An 18375-nucleotide genomic window follows, 5' to 3' on the forward strand; every position below is an offset into this window, starting at 1 on the left:
TTTCTTTGCCTTTTTATCTGTGTTGTTAACCTTAAGCTGTGCAATTTGGCTCCTGAGCTCAGCGATTTGTTTGCGTAAGTCATCACAGTTATCATCTATTTCCAGTTCACAAGTGTTTTTACTCTGAGAGCATGTTGTTTGCACATTTGAATACACTCTAGTTCGTTGTGCCCCTAAGTGTTGTTTCATGCGTGCTGCTTTAGTAGCCTGTTTGTCTTCTTCAGTGCGCAGTTTGAGGAGAAGTGCTGTAAAATGAGGCGGGTTGTCTTTCTTTTGTTCGAGTTGCAGGTTTGAAATCAGCGAGCTGTCCCAACAGCCTCTGCAAAACTGCTTGAGCAGCTGCTGGTCGGCGTCACTGGAGGAAATTCCATTCCTCTGAATAACTAGGTTTAACAAGGTGTATAACCTCTGAAAGTAATCGGAAGGTTTTTCACCACTGTCCTGGTTTGTGTTTAAGAAGCGAGCAAAGAGCTCGTCGCCGTCTTCGACAGCTGCGTAAGCTGAATCGAGATGTTCAAGGTACGTTTCCGGGTCGGATTTTGGACTAAGAGCTTTAACGATGCTCGCTGCTGGGGCTGACAGACTCTCCACGATTCTTCGTACAATTTGGGACTTGGTGAGTGAAGGATCATTTATGCATAACACTACACTACTACGCCAAGTATCATAGTCAGTTTCAAAAGAAGGGTGTGGAACTCGCCCTGAGAACGGTTTTAGTCTGTATTGTGAAGTAGGCGGAGGGATAACCTCACTGCTTTTAACAATGTGTTCCACAATAACTCGCTGAACCTCAGGTGTGTTTAAAAGATTTGGTGGAATGCAAGGGTTTTGTTTTCCAGTCTCTGTAGGTGGACAATTGTCCTTTGAGTTGTTCATATAGTTAACTTCTGGTGTTAAAGGCAGGGAATATGTAATTTGGTCACTATGGAGCATTGGCTCTGGTTCAGTGACTGGTTCAGATGCATGGGTATCCCTTCCTAAAGATTCCCCAATTTTTGCCAGTTCCTCCATTAGAAGGTCTTTAAATGATTGATTGCTACGCGCAGCTATGTCCCTGAGCTCTGACAGATAGGCATCAGTGGCAGATGTGCTAGTTTCTAGACTGTACGCGCTGGCTAGGTCTTGAATATGGAAGAAAACATCTGGGTTCCTAGTACAAGGTTTGTCATAGGGTAAACATTGTTTCTTTAATTCCTTAACAGTGGCTTCATGTTGAAACTCCACAATAATCTGATCACAGTTTGGTAACTTAATGCGCCTGTTAACTGGTCCGAATCCTTCCATAAACCCAAAGACTTTGTTATCAAGGTCTGTATCAGTTAACCCACTGATTAAAACAGCATTTGAAACTTTGACCTTTTCTGTTTTCACAACTTCCATTTTAAAACACTCAAAAGTACCAATAATGCCAAAATGGCAAACCACTGTGACCTCCAGGCACTCTTATGATGTCAGTCAATGGTTAGCTAAGGTAACAACTCTACAATTCTCCTGGCTGGCTCGCCAAGTTTTATGTAACCGGATTACAGGATACAATAAGATAATTAAAAGAAAAATAAACAAATGGGCCAATAATTAGGTTCGGGGAGAATTGGAGGTTGTTTAAGAATGACTGGAGTCACGGGTATAGCATGAAACGGTTTATATACTAAATTTTAATAATAATGGGAGATATAACACATAAAGATAACACATAAAAACAGATGAAAACAATCGACAATAGTAAAATGGTCGGTATGAGATTTGATCATATGAGTCACAAGTCAGCCGGCGTCAAGTCAAATCCCCACGCTTGGGGTGAAAGTCAGAGTCCGGTGGTGCGATTTTTTCCTACCACACCGTTGAGATTGTTCACAGAAGAGAGCAGTCTGCTCTTCAGTTACTTGAGATGTCCTGGTTCGTTCAGTGGTTAAGGCTCGCCATCTCCCTCGTCAGGAAGAAATCCCGTTCTCGTTCCAAGTGAGTGATCATAGGAGTCGGGATCAAACCCAAGGAAAAAAAAAAACCCAGCCTGTAAACAACAGGACTGTTAGCGAGTTGGCATCGACCCTTCTCGTCACATCACAGCATAAAGTCTTACAGACTTAACAAATGCTTCACTCTATTGGCATAGCCAATCATGTTTGGGTTCACAGTTCAACTAACATAACATCAATTTGATTGTCTATTAAAATAATTCTCAGTAGCTCTGGAAATATAATTACATATGACAACAATTGTTCAGCTCAATAGGCTCAGTTAGATTCTATTACTCTACACTATTCAACAAGAAATACATTCATGACAACAAGGATACATTTAGTTGTGTTTCTATACAGCATTGTGACACCTTGTATATCTGTAACACAATAAATAAATAAATAAATAAATAAATAAATAAATAAAATGTCCTATAACAAAATTCAACAAAATATAAATTCTGGTCCTTTGGTCCACCTTTGTAAAATAATTCCTCCCTAATCAGTTAGCTTTTATTTATTTTTATTTATCTTTTTTTTTTATTATTAAATGTTTGGTTAAGGGACGCATTGCTAATTCTATGGCGTTAGCTATAACGCCCCTGAGGACCTTGTACATCTAGGCCGTACCACCATTAACTGGCGGTTTGAGCCGTTAACTCCTGGGAATCCCATATGCCCTACCGCCGTTAACTGGCGGTTTGAGCCGTTAACTCCTATATGCCCTACCACCGTTAACTGGTAGTTTGAGATGTTAACTCCTGGGATCTAACGTCTAGCAGCCCACTGCTGTCACCTCGGTTGCTGTAATTAGCTTTTTGAATTTAATAATTTACTGAATTTAATCTCACTCACTCACCAACGCGCTCCAACGGTTCCCTCCTACAGAGGATTGGTTCACTCTGTCGTCTCCACACAAATCTATAAGAATGGAATTAATTTGATAAGCTATTTAAGTTTCCTTTTTTTTTTTAAGTTGCATCGTTAGCTTTTTCTCTTCTTTTTTCTTTACTCACCGCGTTGGTTCCAAGTTCCTAGCTCTTATTAGAAGGAGTCAAGTCCGCCTCTCCCTCTATCTATGCGGCACCCAAATCAGGGTTCTTCACGGCCTCGACCGTTGTTTTTTTTTTCTCTCTCTCTCTCTCTCTAACCGCTCAGTCTTTGCTTTCTGTATCTGCGTGCTGCACAGCCGTTTGTCTCTCCTCTCGCTCAGCTGCGTCGCACGGTTTTATTTCGCGGAGGCGGGACTTATTTCTCTCAGCCAATGAAATTTCAGATTCCCACCTGGACCAATAGTATACAGCTTTCCTCTTCTGTTTCTGTTAGTGATGTTCAAGATTCTTGTTTTAACCGATGTTTAATATTAAACTCCTTATTTTAGTTATTCACCCTTCCAATAATTCATTATGAAATTATCTATTAGTTAATTAGATATCTATTAATTAGTATTGTTAATTTCCTTAATTTATATTTTATATTTTATCTAAATTGAGGATGGATCATATTAGTAAGCCAATTAGTTAATACCTCATTAAGGTTCTAGCTTCTGGGTTACATCGACATGGGGATGCTGGAGCGTGGTTGGCTTTCTCCATGGGTCGGTAACACTGTTGGTTCTAAAGGAGTCCCTAGGTTGTTTTTGACATGTTCCTTCTACCCCTGCTAGTCTGTGGGTCACCGTGTCGTGTTATTATCTGTCCCCTCTGTATTTTATCTTTGCCCCTCTTTTGTTTCTGTCAGCCGATGTTGTCACCACTCCCTGAGAGAACCTTTATTTTCTAGGATGTAACGTTAAAATGAAAATCCACCCCAAAGGATACAGCTTATGTGAAGATACTCCATATCTTTTCTTCAATTTTGGCATCTTCCGTACGAGGTCTGAAAATGTCAGGATGCTGTCTACCACACTGGTTAAAACAATCAAGAGTCACACTCTTCATCATGTTATTGTAATATTGACATTATAATTGGATGTGTTAGCGGGGTGTGTTATCCTGCTAAAAGAGACCACTGCCGTCTTCTTGTTAGTGGAATGTTCACATGAATTGTGGAGTCCTAGTTTTCCCAGAAATATGTGACCCGAGCATCACACAACACACTGAATTAACAGTATTTTTCTGGCTATTTGAGTTGCCATGTCATGGTGGCCTGGCAAGCCACTCTATATATATGATCAGTCTGGCCACGGTCCACTGACGGGTCTCAGTCGTGGGGCTGAATCTATGGTTGTCTTTCAAACTGTCTCTGCATACTATTGGACGACAAACAATGTGACATACGGATGTTAGTCAATGAGGCAGTCCACTATATTCCGTCAAAGAAGATGCAAAAACATCCTTTTTCTAATTAAACTTAAGTACCTCTTAGCTGACTCAAAGAAAAGCCCAATTCAAAATAGTCCAAAGTTGATGCAAAGCCATTTCAAATTAGGTGTCGCCATCTTTGTTTTTTCAGTAACATCCCACCCACCCACAGAGTGCTGTGATTGGCCCATCAAACCAATAGAGCACTGTGATTGGCCCATCAAACCAATAGAGTGCTGTGACTGGGCCGTTATGGATGTCAGTCAACATGGCAGTCCGCCATTACATTGTGGAAGAACTACATAAAAAATTAAACAATACATTGTTTTTCTAAATAAACCCGCTGTGATTGGCCAGCCACAATGCTAGCCAGGGCTGCAAAGGTTTCAATGGAGCGTGGCTAGACCAACATGCAAAGCAAAATAATTTTGCTCAGGGAATTGCGTAGAGTCTTCTAGGCTAACGCCATGGTTCTTGAATGGCAAAAAGTGGAATGCTCACATCAGGCTGGGGATTAATTGATGGTATCCTGGCAGAACGGAGCAAGAGATGAACTTATGGAAAAGAATGAGAGCTTTCATTGTCTATTATCGTGAAGGATGAGCTGAGCTGCAAGGAGTTCCAACACTCACTGTTTAGTCATGAAGTCTGGACAAAAAGAAGAAGAGTTTGAGGCAGAGCCACATTGAAAAGAGCCAGGTGATGTGGTTCTGGCACATTCCACTGGGAGGAGAATCCAGGGAAGTCCCAGAACTCACTTGGAGGGATTATATGTCCTGTCTGGCCAGGATATTGCTAGGAATCCCTCTGGACGAGCTGGTGTTGATGAGTGTAGCTGTGGGAAAGGAATAATAGGGGTTCCCTCTTGGATCTGTTACATGACCAGATCTCAGATCTATTGTTGCTTTTTTACTAGATCAGAATAAACAGTTCAGTCAGTTCTAAGCATGAATCAGTGACTCTGTTAGCTCACTAGTTTCCTTTCTTGGACTGTGTTTGATGACTTCTGCAGAGCGGGGACATCCCACCAATGCTACTACTGGTTCAGCCATCCTCACTTGGCCCATTCTCTGAGCTCTCTCTGCTGTGTTCACTTATCACTAAATATAAGTCACCCATTAGGAACAAGGGAGTTCATCACGTCATTTGTCACAATGCTATCAGATCCATATTAGGGAGTCTCATTAAAAAGGCACCCAGGGTTTAATTTAGGAAAAATAACATTGGAAATGATGGAAAATAAAACTAAATTGTTAGTAAATGTTCCCAGTCTATTGCCCCATTAATTGTTCAGTTCAGCAAACATTCTAGCGTAGCGTAACTACTCCATCAATGTTCTGTGGCTTTTCAGCCACAGCTAGGCTGATTTTAGCTAAGTTCTGCTTTTAGCTGACTGCTAGTGCCATCCAGAGCCATGCTACCAGGAAATGAAGGCACTCATCAACCAGCGATCACAGACGGCTTGTATGTAACAATGTGTGTATCAGGGGTGGATTTTCATCTTAATGACAGTAATATTTCATCCTAACGTTTTAGAGCAGCCCTTTAATGACTCTACTGCAGGACTATAAAAATGAACTCATGCAGTAGACACAGCTCCTTGTTAGCTGTGACATTCATCATGAGGTTAATTTAATAACACGTCCATAGTTTGTGTTTTTTTTTAAAGGCATACATGTGTGATACATGCAGATAACCTTGCGGTGTGATGATGTGGACATCTTCTCTAAGTGTGTGTGTTTGCTGTTTATACCATGGCCTTGAGAAAATGCTTGTTTCTAATTGAAGTTTCCTTCTTAGATTTGACTCATAGGCAGGATAAACCGTTCAAATAGATTGGGGCAGGAAGTGTTTCATCTGAGATAATGACATCACTCAGAGCTTTAGAGATGACCAAGAAGATGAATCCCCGTCAGCTGCTGAGTCACTATGTTGTTTTTCTGTGACGATGCAGTGAAAACTAAGCAATGCTAATAAATTACGGAGCTGACACAAGACTCCTGAATGTAGCTTGTTAAAAAAGAAGGATGAACGGCGTTTGCAGCTCATCTGATGCAGTTTTCAGGGAAGGTGACATTAAAAAGTGATATCTCAGATCCGTTTGAGTGGGTATCTGTGGGTTTTATCTGTTACAGATTTACAGATTTTATTACAGATTTGAATCACCTCACCTTGGAGAAACAGATTAGATCTGATTGGATGGGCAGGCTAATAGCTAGTCATGGTGGGGCCAGTTGCTAAGTGGATTTCTCACTTATTAAAGTAGAAATCGAGAGTTTTTTTCTCAGAGGACACTAAAGGGGGTAAAATGTATTGCACCTTAAAGCTACAATCTGGATTTTCTCACGGACAATTACTTGTCTAGACAATATGGACAATAACAGGTGTATAGGTGTTGGTGCTCATTTCTGCTGCATGAGTAAAGAATTTCACATGAACAAGTTGCTACATGATGCTAATCTGTTCGCTGCTAGCTTATCAGGCAGTTAGCATCTGGTTTCTGTTTCTCCAAACTGAGGCTTTTCAAACATCAATATATACAAAAGGTAAGATTAATTTTTACCACCTTTCCACAGAAGCACAAAAAAGTGAAATTTGCTTCAGGATTAACTTGGATCGAGTGTTCAGGAGTTAGTTTCAGATATTAGTATTGCAAGATTTAATTTTACTGTAAATACAGAATAACATTCACTGTGTGGCCATGGTGTAAGCAGGCAGAGCCTCTGAGGGGCATGTTTAAATGGATACATAAATCCATTACAGTCAAACATGCACTCATTCCTGGGTTTCTCCTGTTGCTGTAAGTATGAAGGAGAAATATGAAGTGCATAGAAAGTGTAAAAAGCTGGGATGGAGGGTTTGTTGTTTTGTAATACCACAGTTTAAATAAAATACGAGCAGAAAACTTGATCCATTTATTGTGAATATGTCATGAGCTTTACAAATGACCTATTTGTTTAAAAGTAAGTGAATTGGTCCAAACAATGCAAATTAAAAACAAATATATTCACAATCATATAAGTTTGATGCAAAATTGTCATCACAACCTTGAGCATGCTTTGCATGCAGATTTATGGCATGTTAAGCACTTCATAATTACAGGTCTTGTGGCAAATCTCCTCACTGACATGTTTCTGTCTCTCTTCTTTGTCAAACAGCTTTGCATAAACCCAGATGCCTCCCCTCCCTCTTGACGAGCGTATAGTTGTAATTCAGCGCCCTAAAAACCTAACCCTATGTGATGCGTCCCCACAAACTGTCCCACAGCACTCCTCCCAAATAACATCCTCCTCCAATGGACGAGTGTGTCACCCTCCTCACCTCCATGCTTCTTCCCAGCCTCATTTTTATTCACCCTCAAGTAAAGATCTGAGTGTGGAATGCAAGCGCAGGTTGTCCCGCGCGCAGCATTTCAAGGCCAAGCAGCCAGTCCCTTCAGCAGTTGTCAGACACGTCCCCAGCCACTGTCACAGCAATGGAACTGTAACTCTCGGCCCACGCCTGCCCTCCCACACGCATACAATTGACATCAAGGTAACTGTGGACAAAGGGGCGCGGGGAGGATCAAGCAACTCATTAGGGCATAATGGAAGCGTGAAAGGTGGCAGAGGAAAATGTGTCTTCTCCCAGCAGGAGCAAGGTCAGTTTGAGAGAAAGACTGGCTGTGCAGGGAGGCCGGGTGGAGCTGAGCACAAACCGCAGCGAGTTCGTCAGCTGTCGTCTTCCCCTGGAGGGGTTCTTCAATTTGTCCCTGCTCAGGCGCAACAGGATTCATTCAGATGTGAAAAGGAGAGGGAACACTCTGGTTTTTGTAACAAATGTGACCAGGATTTTTCCTCGTTGAGTCAGAGGAAGAATTCCAAACTGGGAACTGTACATCAGAGCCATAATAGCAACAGTCTGCCCTACCATCGCCACTCTGTTCCCGTGCCCCACGCTGCCATTCTAAACTCTACCTACCCGTCACCCCCTCCTTCCCAACCAGCACATGTTCCAGTGTTGTTCCAGCAGCTTAGCCAGCCTCACCCGCCTTGCACCAGGGATCACCTCCCCCATATCCTTCATGGTCTTCCCTTCTCCCCTTGTTCCTCTCAGGCTGGAGGGTTTCCTAGCCCCGACCATACCTGCACCATTGACTGTACACACCCTTTCAGCTGTGGCTGCTGGAGGTTGGTAAGATGCAGGGGTTGTAAACGGGATAGTTCTAGCTTTCAAGGAGGAGGAGGAAGCCCTTCCACCTCGTTTTCCTGTGGTCACAATGTTGGAGCAGTGAAGAAGGGAAGTAAAGATATGGGCCTGAAAAACCTGGGGGGCTGTCTCTCCACCGCCTCCACCTCCAACACCTCCTCATCTAACAGCACTGCTTCCGACTGTCGAGCAAACCTGCTCAAACCTCTCAGCTGTGCCTCCTGCTCTGGTGAGGCCAGAAACTTCGAGAGTCCTGCTATCCTTCGCAAAAAACTAGTTGGAGGATGTCTTCCCTGCACTCCTTTGTCCTCTTCTGGCCCTCTGAGGGCGATACAGAGCTGTGTCACAGGTTGCAACCCCAAAGCATCTCAGACGGGCAGTTCCAGCTGCAGCTACTGCAGCAGCGACCCCATAGTGGTGACGTACAACCCTCGCCGAGGGAAACCCCTTGCAAGAAGCATCGGAGCAGCTCACCCAGTGGCTATGTTCCAGGGGGATGACGATGATTACAGCATGCCAACTATATGGCCCGAGGAGCTGGCCAAGAAGATCACCCACTCTAGAGCCCAAAAGAACAACTGTGCTGGAATGGGGGTAGGAGTTAGGAAAACTTGTTCAGGTCAGACTCAGAATGGCAGCAATGGAACCAGCTTTGCTCTTTTGGACTGTCAAAAACTTCAGGAATATGCACAGACACATCTTAAAGATCAAGCCGGCCGACGACGACTTCAGCAGGGCAAACAGGCGGCCCTTGATTTTGTGGGTAGTAGGCTGGGATCTGGGTACGAAGACGGCCGTAGCTCACTGAAAAGGCTTCTAAACAAAGAAGATGCAGGAATGAGTGATGGTCCCGAGCAAGATGAAGATGGAGCATATCCTCAATCCCCCTCTCCTCGCACAGTGTCTCCTCCATCTCCTGTCTCTTTTTCCCCTCCACCTTCTGCCCCTAGCACGCTCATCAAACCTAAACCATGGCAGAGAGATAGGGAGGGGGGACACTCCCTACCGTCAGCTCAGTCGCTTCACCTGGCCCTGAGCTCCCTTAACAGCGAGCAAAATGAAGAGAACAACCGAAGTAAGAGTTCACCACAATTCACTATTGCAATGAATTACATTCAGTTGATTTTTAATTGCTTACAATTAGCGAGAATTACACACTTCCCAGAAGACTGATTGCAAAGAGTATGAAAAAGTTTTCAGGATTAATTTAAAATAGGAAGTGACTTCAGTTACGACATGATATAATTCAAGTTCCTTATGAACCTCAAATTCAAACATTTGTGCACTGTTTCCTGTCTTCCTCCAGTGCGCCTGTCTTTGCCGTTGTCGTCCTCATTGCCAGCTTCTCTGTCCGATGAAACTGTGATGACTCCTGATGCAGAGAATGCTGTCATCAGTCCGATCCTGCCCTTTCTGTTTTTGGGGAACGAGAGAGACGCCCAGGACCTGGACCTGCTGCTGCGTCTCAACATTGGCTTTGTGGTGAACGTGACCACACACCTGCCCCTGTACCATGTCAGCGTTGGACTGCACTACAAACGGCTCCCGGCCACAGACAACAGCAAGCAAAACCTCAGACAGTACTTTGAGGAGGTCTTTGAGTTCATTGGTGAGGACCTCGTGTGTGCAAGCATACTGACTCTGTTGTTGAATTACTGCCTTGCCAAGAAGATGCATGATGCAGTGCTTTATTTGTTGCTCTTGGCTATTTTCTTGAATTTCTTTAGACCGGAGCACGAAATGTTGCTTTTTGAGATCTTTTAGCATCATTTGTGTTGTGAGACAAGTTCTCTTGAAATTGCTCAGGTTTCACAACATGCCTGATTTAAAGCTGGGATCAGTAGCGTGACATCATCAAGAAGGGGTGGAAGAGATTTTGAAATGCTTCCCTTCTGGAAGGAGCTGAAAGCCACACATAATTGTGCACACACACAAACAGCTTTGTTGCACTAACAGACAAGTAATGCTTTCGATATTTTCCTGCTCAGACGCACCTGCCTTTAACAGCTGAATTATCTGCATGGTCTTCGTTGGGTTCTGCAGGAGCTGCTGTTCATTTTAATCAAATCTACAAGCAGAGGAACATCTAAAACTTCAGCACTCATGATCTTTGCTAACGCTAAACAGGCTAAAACAACAGTCCATTGTAGCATAAAGTTGAATGCTAGGGATGGGTACCTTTGACATTTGAATCGATCCGGTACTAATTCCCGGTACCTACGAATCGATATCGGTACTTAACGGTACCAATTTTCGATACTTTTGAGTGTTTATTATTTTAATTCTCTTTTATAATTAAATATATATTTTTCTCAATATATAACAATATTTGATATATATCACGATAAATAACATTCAACTGTTTGTATTTTAACATCGTCCTTGTAGTTTTATAAGCTGATAATTAAACTGAAGCAAACATCTTTACTGTGAACTAAATTTACTGTGTATCTTCATTCCTTTCGCCGTCTTTTTTCATTTGATTTTTCCCGTTGGGAAGTTAGAATTTCCGAGGAGAAAGCGAACGCACCATTAGCTGATAATAATGGTAGCAATGGAAGCTAACATACCAAGCTAACGTTATCTTAAACAGTTTATTTAACTGCTGGAGCAGATTAAAACGATGATGCCTCACACTTAGATCATCGTCACTGGTTTCATCTTCACCCAGTCACCCGTCGCATTTAGTAAAGTGAAGCCAAACTTTAGAGCGCGTTCATGTTCTTCTAGTAGGGAATTCGGAATTCCGAGGAGAAAGCGAACGCACCATTAGTGAAACGGAAGCTAACATATCAAGCTAATTATATTTACCTACCAGAGCAGATTAAGATGAGGATGTCTCACTTAGATCGTTGTCGCTGGTTTCATCACCCATTTACCCATCACATTTAGTGAAGTGGACCCAAGCTTTAGCCTGCGTTCTTTCTACCGTGCTACTCTGTTTACAACTCGCTCGCAGCGACCGACAACAAAACGTTCTTGCACATGTGCAGCTGTCTAGGCAAGTTCTCGTTATGAAGGACGGGTACCAAAATGAGGCACCGTTTGAAATGACGTGAATCGGTGCTCGGTCGGTACTATGGAATTCGGTCGGTACCTTAAAAAGTACCGAATTCGGTGCCCATCCTTAGCTACAACACACAAAAGATAAATACTTTGTCGTTCCTCGCCCTCCTCTTCCATAGTAAGCTCAGTGTTTGTGAAAACCTTTTAGCCACGCATGCCAAACTTTCAGACGTGAGTGTCTCATGCAGGACATTTTTAAACCATGTCCTTGTGGACGTCAGATTTGTAACAGTTTAAAATTGCATTTTGTAGTGACCTCTGACCTTTACATATTGTACAAAATTTTTATTGTGACAATAATCTGTTAAAAATATTTTGAAAAATAACCATCAATGTGATTCTCTGCTTAAATAATGAACCAACAGAAATTTTCTGAAAATTATTAGATTTTATTAGGAATTATTACGAAATACCAGAATACACATGAAAATATTTCTAAATGATGTAATGGTTCATACGGGTTATTGTGAGCGGTGGCTGAAAAACTGAAAGTTTGAGATGCGGGTTTATCTCAGCTGTTTGTCAAACTACTCTAATAAATCACTGTAAAGGACAAAATGTCATTCCATCTGGGGATTTAGTTTAGCACATTTATCGCAATAATAAGAAAGGATCTTAACTTACCTCGTGTTTGTAATACGGCCGCTTACATCTTCCGGTGCGCTGTGGACAAATCTCTGCAGGCTGCTGCTTCAGAGACCAAAGACGATCTGTGATAGATTATTGAAAAAAAAATGTCTGTGTCATGGAATCAGCAAATTATCAACAAACTTTCTGCAATTTCTGGTTTTCAGGAAGTCAAGAGAAGAGTTACGTCTGTCTTAATGTCTGACGATTTAAAGTTAAAACACGTCGGTAATGACCGACTGTCCGGCTTGTTTTCGTAAACACTGTTAGCTTAAAGTTTACAGACTGACAATAGTTCAATTCAATTTGAGTTAGCATTCAAGCTACGTTGGTGTGCTAAGATGACCGAGGCACGTAGTGCATGCTGGGAACTGGGGTGCATTCTCATTAAGTGGCAGCTCCCTCTTGTGGATACACAACTCTGTTGGTTGACGCACTTGGCTTGTGTAAATCATTCATATTGCTGCAGAGGCTAGGGAAGGGACTCAGGGGAAATAAGAATTATGAAAGATTACCTACTTTATATCATAGAACAGGGTCAGATAGGCAAATTTAAGCATTTTTATATTACCTAATTTTTCTAAACACGTTCCCATTTTTAATCCCAAGTAAATAAAAAGGGTAACATCTCAAGATGAATCTGAGCTAATTGATTGGTTGCTGTCATCCACAGAAGAGGCATATCAGAGTGGAAAGGGTGTGTTGATACACTGCCAGGCAGGCGTGTCCCGATCTGCAACCATCGTCATCGCCTACCTTATGAAGCACACCCTCATGACGATGACCGATGCCTACAAATATGTGCGGAGCCGTCGCCCAGTGGTGTCGCCTAATCTGAACTTCATGGGCCAGCTGTTGGAGTTTGAGAGGGACCTCAACTCCGGGGTGACTCCTCGGATCCTGATGCCTAAACTTATTGGTGTGGAGACACAGGTGTGAAAAAGGTCAAGGGGCACGGGTGCGTCAGCTGGAAGGAATAAACCTGACGATAAAATAAACTAGTGCAGCACATTAGAGAAAAAATACACAAGGTACGCCTGCAAAATCTTGGTGTGTTTAACAATTAGTGCACTTTCAATACTGTGAAACATGAGATGGGAAACTGGATGATTCCTTTGTTAACTTGATTTTCATGCAGGATTCTGTTTATGAGATAATGTGCCAATATTTTGTGTAGCTCTAACATCACTCAGATATCTTTTCTTTCATTTTTGATGCCTCCTCCTTTATGTTCCCGATGTTTATGTCCAGAGCCGCTCAGAAACAGCGACTCTGTTACTGTAAGTCATAACTGCATGCAGAGCGGAAATATAAATATGAAAAAGTTTACTTTTGTTCATTTTTATCAATTAAAACGCTCATGTTTCCACTCGTAGCAGCACACATACAATGCACTTTACCTATCGTGCATTTTGTAAATTTTAATTTATCAGCCAATGAGTTATCACAATGACTAGCTGAGACCTCAGTAACTGCTTTTCATTGTATTTCTTTGTCTTTTTTCCCCCCAATTCAGAACTGTTTAATTAGTGTGGAAGGACCTATTGAGAAAACGTATCACAAAGAGGAAAATGGAACTGTCTGTAGCAGCAGATTACTGATCTGAGTGCAATTTATACAATGAAATTAGTTCACTGTGAGTATCTTTATTATGGAGCTGAAATCATCAACCCTTTTTATGTACATACTTTGATTTGACATTTGACCAGAGGTTTGGGCTGGAAACACCATCCTGTGAGTATTATAAGGATTTTTTTTTAAAGTAACAGAGCAGTTTCCTGTTCCTTAGCCCGACTGGTTCAAAGTAGAAAGCTGTAAACAACCCTTCTGCAGTCTACTGTAGCTAGTGCTAACAACGAGCTAACACTAACATGAAACAAATACTGTAATAAACCACAAAGTAAAAAGCGTCATACTGTTGGAGTCCAGTAGCAACAAAGCCAGGTCGCCATCAGTCCATAATTTTGTAGCCTCCTTTAGCTCCCTCAAACTAGCGTAGGCCGCACCAACGTTCACTCTGGTTTTAGCTCTTTGCTTCACCTCTGAAGCCATTTGTCTCTTACTTTTACATCCAGACCCCGCCATGATGCCAACAGAAAAAGCTAACTTCTTTTTTTTTCTTCTTCCTGAGCTCTGTATTGACACTTGGTGAACTGAAAATGCTAACCGCTAGCAGTTTACAGCTCAACAGGTGAAGAGTGCCCCCCTAGGACACCTACCTGCTCCACAAAACTATCAAGTGCAGTTTTTGGTCAGCAGAGGGCTGCAGATTGCTGTCAGATAGGAAACTGGTCAAGTTTCTAACTCAGTAATCACTAAGATCAATGCTAAAGCTCTAGCTTAAACACTAGCTTAAACTATATAGTGTTACTTTAAAGAGTAAGTCACCCCCTACCAGTCTTACTCAACTCCCACTTCCTGTTTGAAAAATGCAACAAATGCTGTTGCCTGGCAGACTGAGAGGGCGGAGCCACTAACAAATACACACACACACACAGGCTCACTACGACATTGTGACATAATAATGTCCCACCTGTTATAGTGTACCTCTTAGCCAATAGCGATTGCAGATTTAAATTCAAATGTAGTGCAGAGTTTTTACCAGAAGACTACACAACACTGACAGTTTTAGGCAGAATATTTAAAATTTAACTAAGGTGCACTAAAGTGCCAAATTATTGACTACATGTGTCTACAGCATGATTAGACACTCATTTATATAGTTTATCAGCAAAAAAAAGTTGATTTGGTGACTTGCTCTTTGACTGTGCACATGGTAAATATATTTTCATTTTTGTTCACTTAGTAAAAAACCTACAATGGGTTGATGTTTTTAGCTAAAAACCTACTTTTACATGGTCTAATGCTGTATTAATCTAACTTCACGAAGCACATAGAGATTTATTTATCCAAAGAGAATTTGTGTGCAGAAACTCTGAAAGGCAAGAAAAGAGGCTGTCCAAATCTAAATCTGACTTTTTCCATTTGCTCTATGACTTTTTTTTCCAGACAGAGACAAAAGCTTTTTTTTTTTTCTAAAAGAAGTAAAGAACTAAAAGAAAATCCTGACCCCTAAAATACAAACATGAAATGAAGAAGCCTTCAACTTATATTTCCTGTCAGGACCTTCATTAACTTTGTTCTGTTCTTTTTAACTCTGTGAAATTTTGTAGCATTTAACGTTTTTGTCTGACTAAAAGCAGGCTAGTGATATTTAAAAAAATAAAAAATATATTTTCACGATGGGCTCAAAAGAAGTCACATCATTTCCACAGACTAAACTCATGAAGAAGGGTTCTGTGGAAATGTGATATAACGTAGATAGCTCTTTGAATGGCCTCAGCTTAGAGAAATAAAGAATATTTCAGATTTAAAAGTTAAGATATTATTTTTACCCTTTTCACAGAAACACACTCCAAGGGATCTAAACTATCCTCGAAAGTCAGATTAATATTACTCCCATTTAATTGCCTTAGCTCATTCCAGCCTGCCTAACCATTTCTCTCATGACTATGCATTTATACGGTGTTTTTTGGTTTATTTAGATACTTTTTTATTCACTGTGATCTATTTCTCTGCATCCCTGAATTATCTTTAGATATATGAGCCGCTAAACAGGATGAACACAAAACAAACGTGATGAACTCAGCCTTTAATGGCCATCAGTCTAAAAGAATTACATCCCAGTTTATTACAGTTTATGCTTCTGATAGTATGTTTTAATGCACACAGGCATAGGTTTAACCAGCTTGTTTAACAATTATATGAAAGAAAGATAAATCAACTATTCAGGAGCTTAAAGGAGATTTTTTTTCAATTAATCATGTTAATGATAATCTATGGAGGTTAGGAGTTTACAAAACAAATTATTATGATTTTATTCCATTTAACATTTAATCCAGGGTTTTTATTTTGCCCTTGTGTCTGAAAAACCTGTGATTTACAAAATGCCTGGCTGCAGTTTGTGAAACCAAAATGCCTTTAAGGTAAAGTAATGCTGAATTTTACTTATTGTGTTTAATCTCTGGCATCCTGAATCAGACTTCCTCTTCGTTTTGGACACTGCATTTTCTTTTTAAAGGAAGAGACATTACAGACAGAATACACCTCCCATTCTGCTCCATCTCTATGGACCTTTTATTGTTTTACCTCCACATTTATCAGACCGCAACACAGGTCACCATGCCATACTCCCGTTTTTACCTCGTCCTTCAGCTGGAGGAGCGTCGGCTCAAAATGCTGAACCTGCCTCTCTGCTCACAGAAGGAAAAGAGAAGGTCTGTTGCTACTCCTGCTTGATTTTTATATGAACTTTATATGCAAAAAGGCTGCCGAAGCATTTTCTCTCATGTCCCTGCTGACCTCAGACGTTTGAGAGCCTTTCGTCAGGGCCGGTGTGTGTGTGTGTGTGTGTGTGTGTGTGTGTGTGTGTGTGTGTGTGTGTGTGTGTGTGTGTGTGTGTGTGTGTGTGCGCGCGTGCGTGCATGTGTGTGTGTGTGTGTGTGTGTACAGGTTCCCTGTTTATGTGTTGCACCTGAAAAGAAGACCTGTTACTAATTGCCGTGTGTATGATAACTCTTTGGGAACATCGTGTATCTGTGCATTGCCTCTTGGCTGGAACTGACTTCTTCTTGTTTGTATTCTGCTCATTTTTAAACTTTGTGGTCTTTCTTGTACCAAATATTAAATATTAGATATTGATTTAAAGGAACGATGAAGAGCTAACTCTAGAAGAAAAACAAAGAAGACCACCTCCTTCATCTTGCTGGGGGTCAGAACTCTTCAGGTATGACCATCATAGTAACGCTGTGCTGTTTCTCCTTCAGAGACCCGTAAACTCATGTTATCTGACCTTTAACCTCTTTTTCCACAATGGATTGTGTCTCTTGAACTGCTGTAACATTTACATATTGTAGTAGTTGGTCCTTGTACTTTAGATGTTTTTACTCTCATGTACCAACTATACTCGTCACAATTCTTTGAGGTCCACTGTGACAAACACAATGCTGCTATTATAGACTTTGATTATGGCCATCACACTTAGTGAGTGGACCCAGGTGAGTGAACGTGACACCGTGGAACACGGTGGGCTTGAAAACTGCTTCAGCGTGCTGCCTAAGTTTCAGAGTGCCCTACTGCAGGATCTGTAGCCGTCTCTGGTGGTCTTCCTTTACAAGCATGACAACAAAGAAAAATGTAGCTGTGAAATATTTCTGAAAGGTCTTTTTCTTCTTTTGTTGTTTGCAAAGTAGCACCATTTTGTTGCTTTTTCTGCAACAATGTGAATTTTGGCAAACGGATTTAGGATTAAAGTTAGTCGTTAGTCCAAACATACAGTAGCAACTTTTAGTCCTAATTCTGTTGAGGATTAAGAAGATTTTGATATCAGCTGTTGAGCTAAAACACAAAAATCCCAGAATCAAAATTTTGAAGGGTTTGTAATGCCTGCTGCAAAAGAATAATAACAGTTAGATGTGTAATGCTGTGATATTGAACTTTTCAGTGCATTAAAGTTTTATTCTTGAGAGTTTTGTTTGTATGTTTTAAATGTGACTGGGTTTTCTTGGTGGAGAGATGTCACTTCTTATCTGGGGAACTTTTACGATTTAAAGAGAAAGTTGATGGGTTCCAGGCTTCATTAATGCGAGCTGACTCCCACGCTAAATATTCTCTCTCTCTCTCTGGAGTGGTCGTTAGCTCTTCAGACCAAGACTCAGCTGTTCATCTAGATCTTAAAGAGGATTAAACATTATTTTTGAAAGAAAATCAGTCACTCTGAGTTTCACATGCATGCTGAACATGAAAATGGTCAGGTGTCTTTTACACCTATTTTCCAGCCAGGCAAACCCATCCTATAGTATGTAGTCTGGCCATGCACCATTGAAAGAGCTCAGTTGTGAGGCAGAATCTATGGTTGTCTTTCAAAATGTCTCTGCATGTAATTAGATAGGACCAATCAAAGCAACAAACAACATGGCGTGTTCATTGCTATGGAAATCAGTTAATGGGGCAGTCCGCCATGCACTGTCGAAGAAGAAGAAGCAAATTCTTCCTTTCTCTAAATAACGGACTTTAGGGATGGCTGCTCATGTCTCACAGAAAAGTCCAAGTCTAAACTGTCCAAAGTTGATGTCAAAGCCGTTTCAAACGAGTGCCGTTCCAGACCATCTTTGTGGTTTTTTCCATGGCAGCTCTGGGGTTAAGCCCGCCCAATGAACGTAGAGAGTTGTGAT

General features: G+C 41.3%; 1 protein-coding gene across 1 annotated transcript in view; it reads left to right on the plus strand.

The window, feature by feature from the left end:
* Positions 1–17669, plus strand: part of LOC139072101 (dual specificity protein phosphatase 10) — a 39520-nt gene extending 21851 nt beyond the window's left edge. The window contains exons 2-4 of the mRNA XM_070555335.1: positions 7420–9524; positions 9756–10058; positions 12816–17669. Coding sequence (XP_070411436.1) covers positions 7436–9524; positions 9756–10058; positions 12816–13081 — 2658 coding nt within the window. The 5' untranslated portion in view covers positions 7420–7435 and the 3' untranslated portion in view covers positions 13082–17669. The remainder of the gene's footprint in view (positions 1–7419; positions 9525–9755; positions 10059–12815) is intronic.
* Positions 17670–18375: the final 706 nt, after the last annotated feature.

The sequence above is a fragment of the Nothobranchius furzeri genome, chromosome 10 (assembly GCF_043380555.1).
Source record: "Nothobranchius furzeri strain GRZ-AD chromosome 10, NfurGRZ-RIMD1, whole genome shotgun sequence".
NCBI lineage: Eukaryota > Metazoa > Chordata > Actinopteri > Cyprinodontiformes > Nothobranchiidae > Nothobranchius > Nothobranchius furzeri.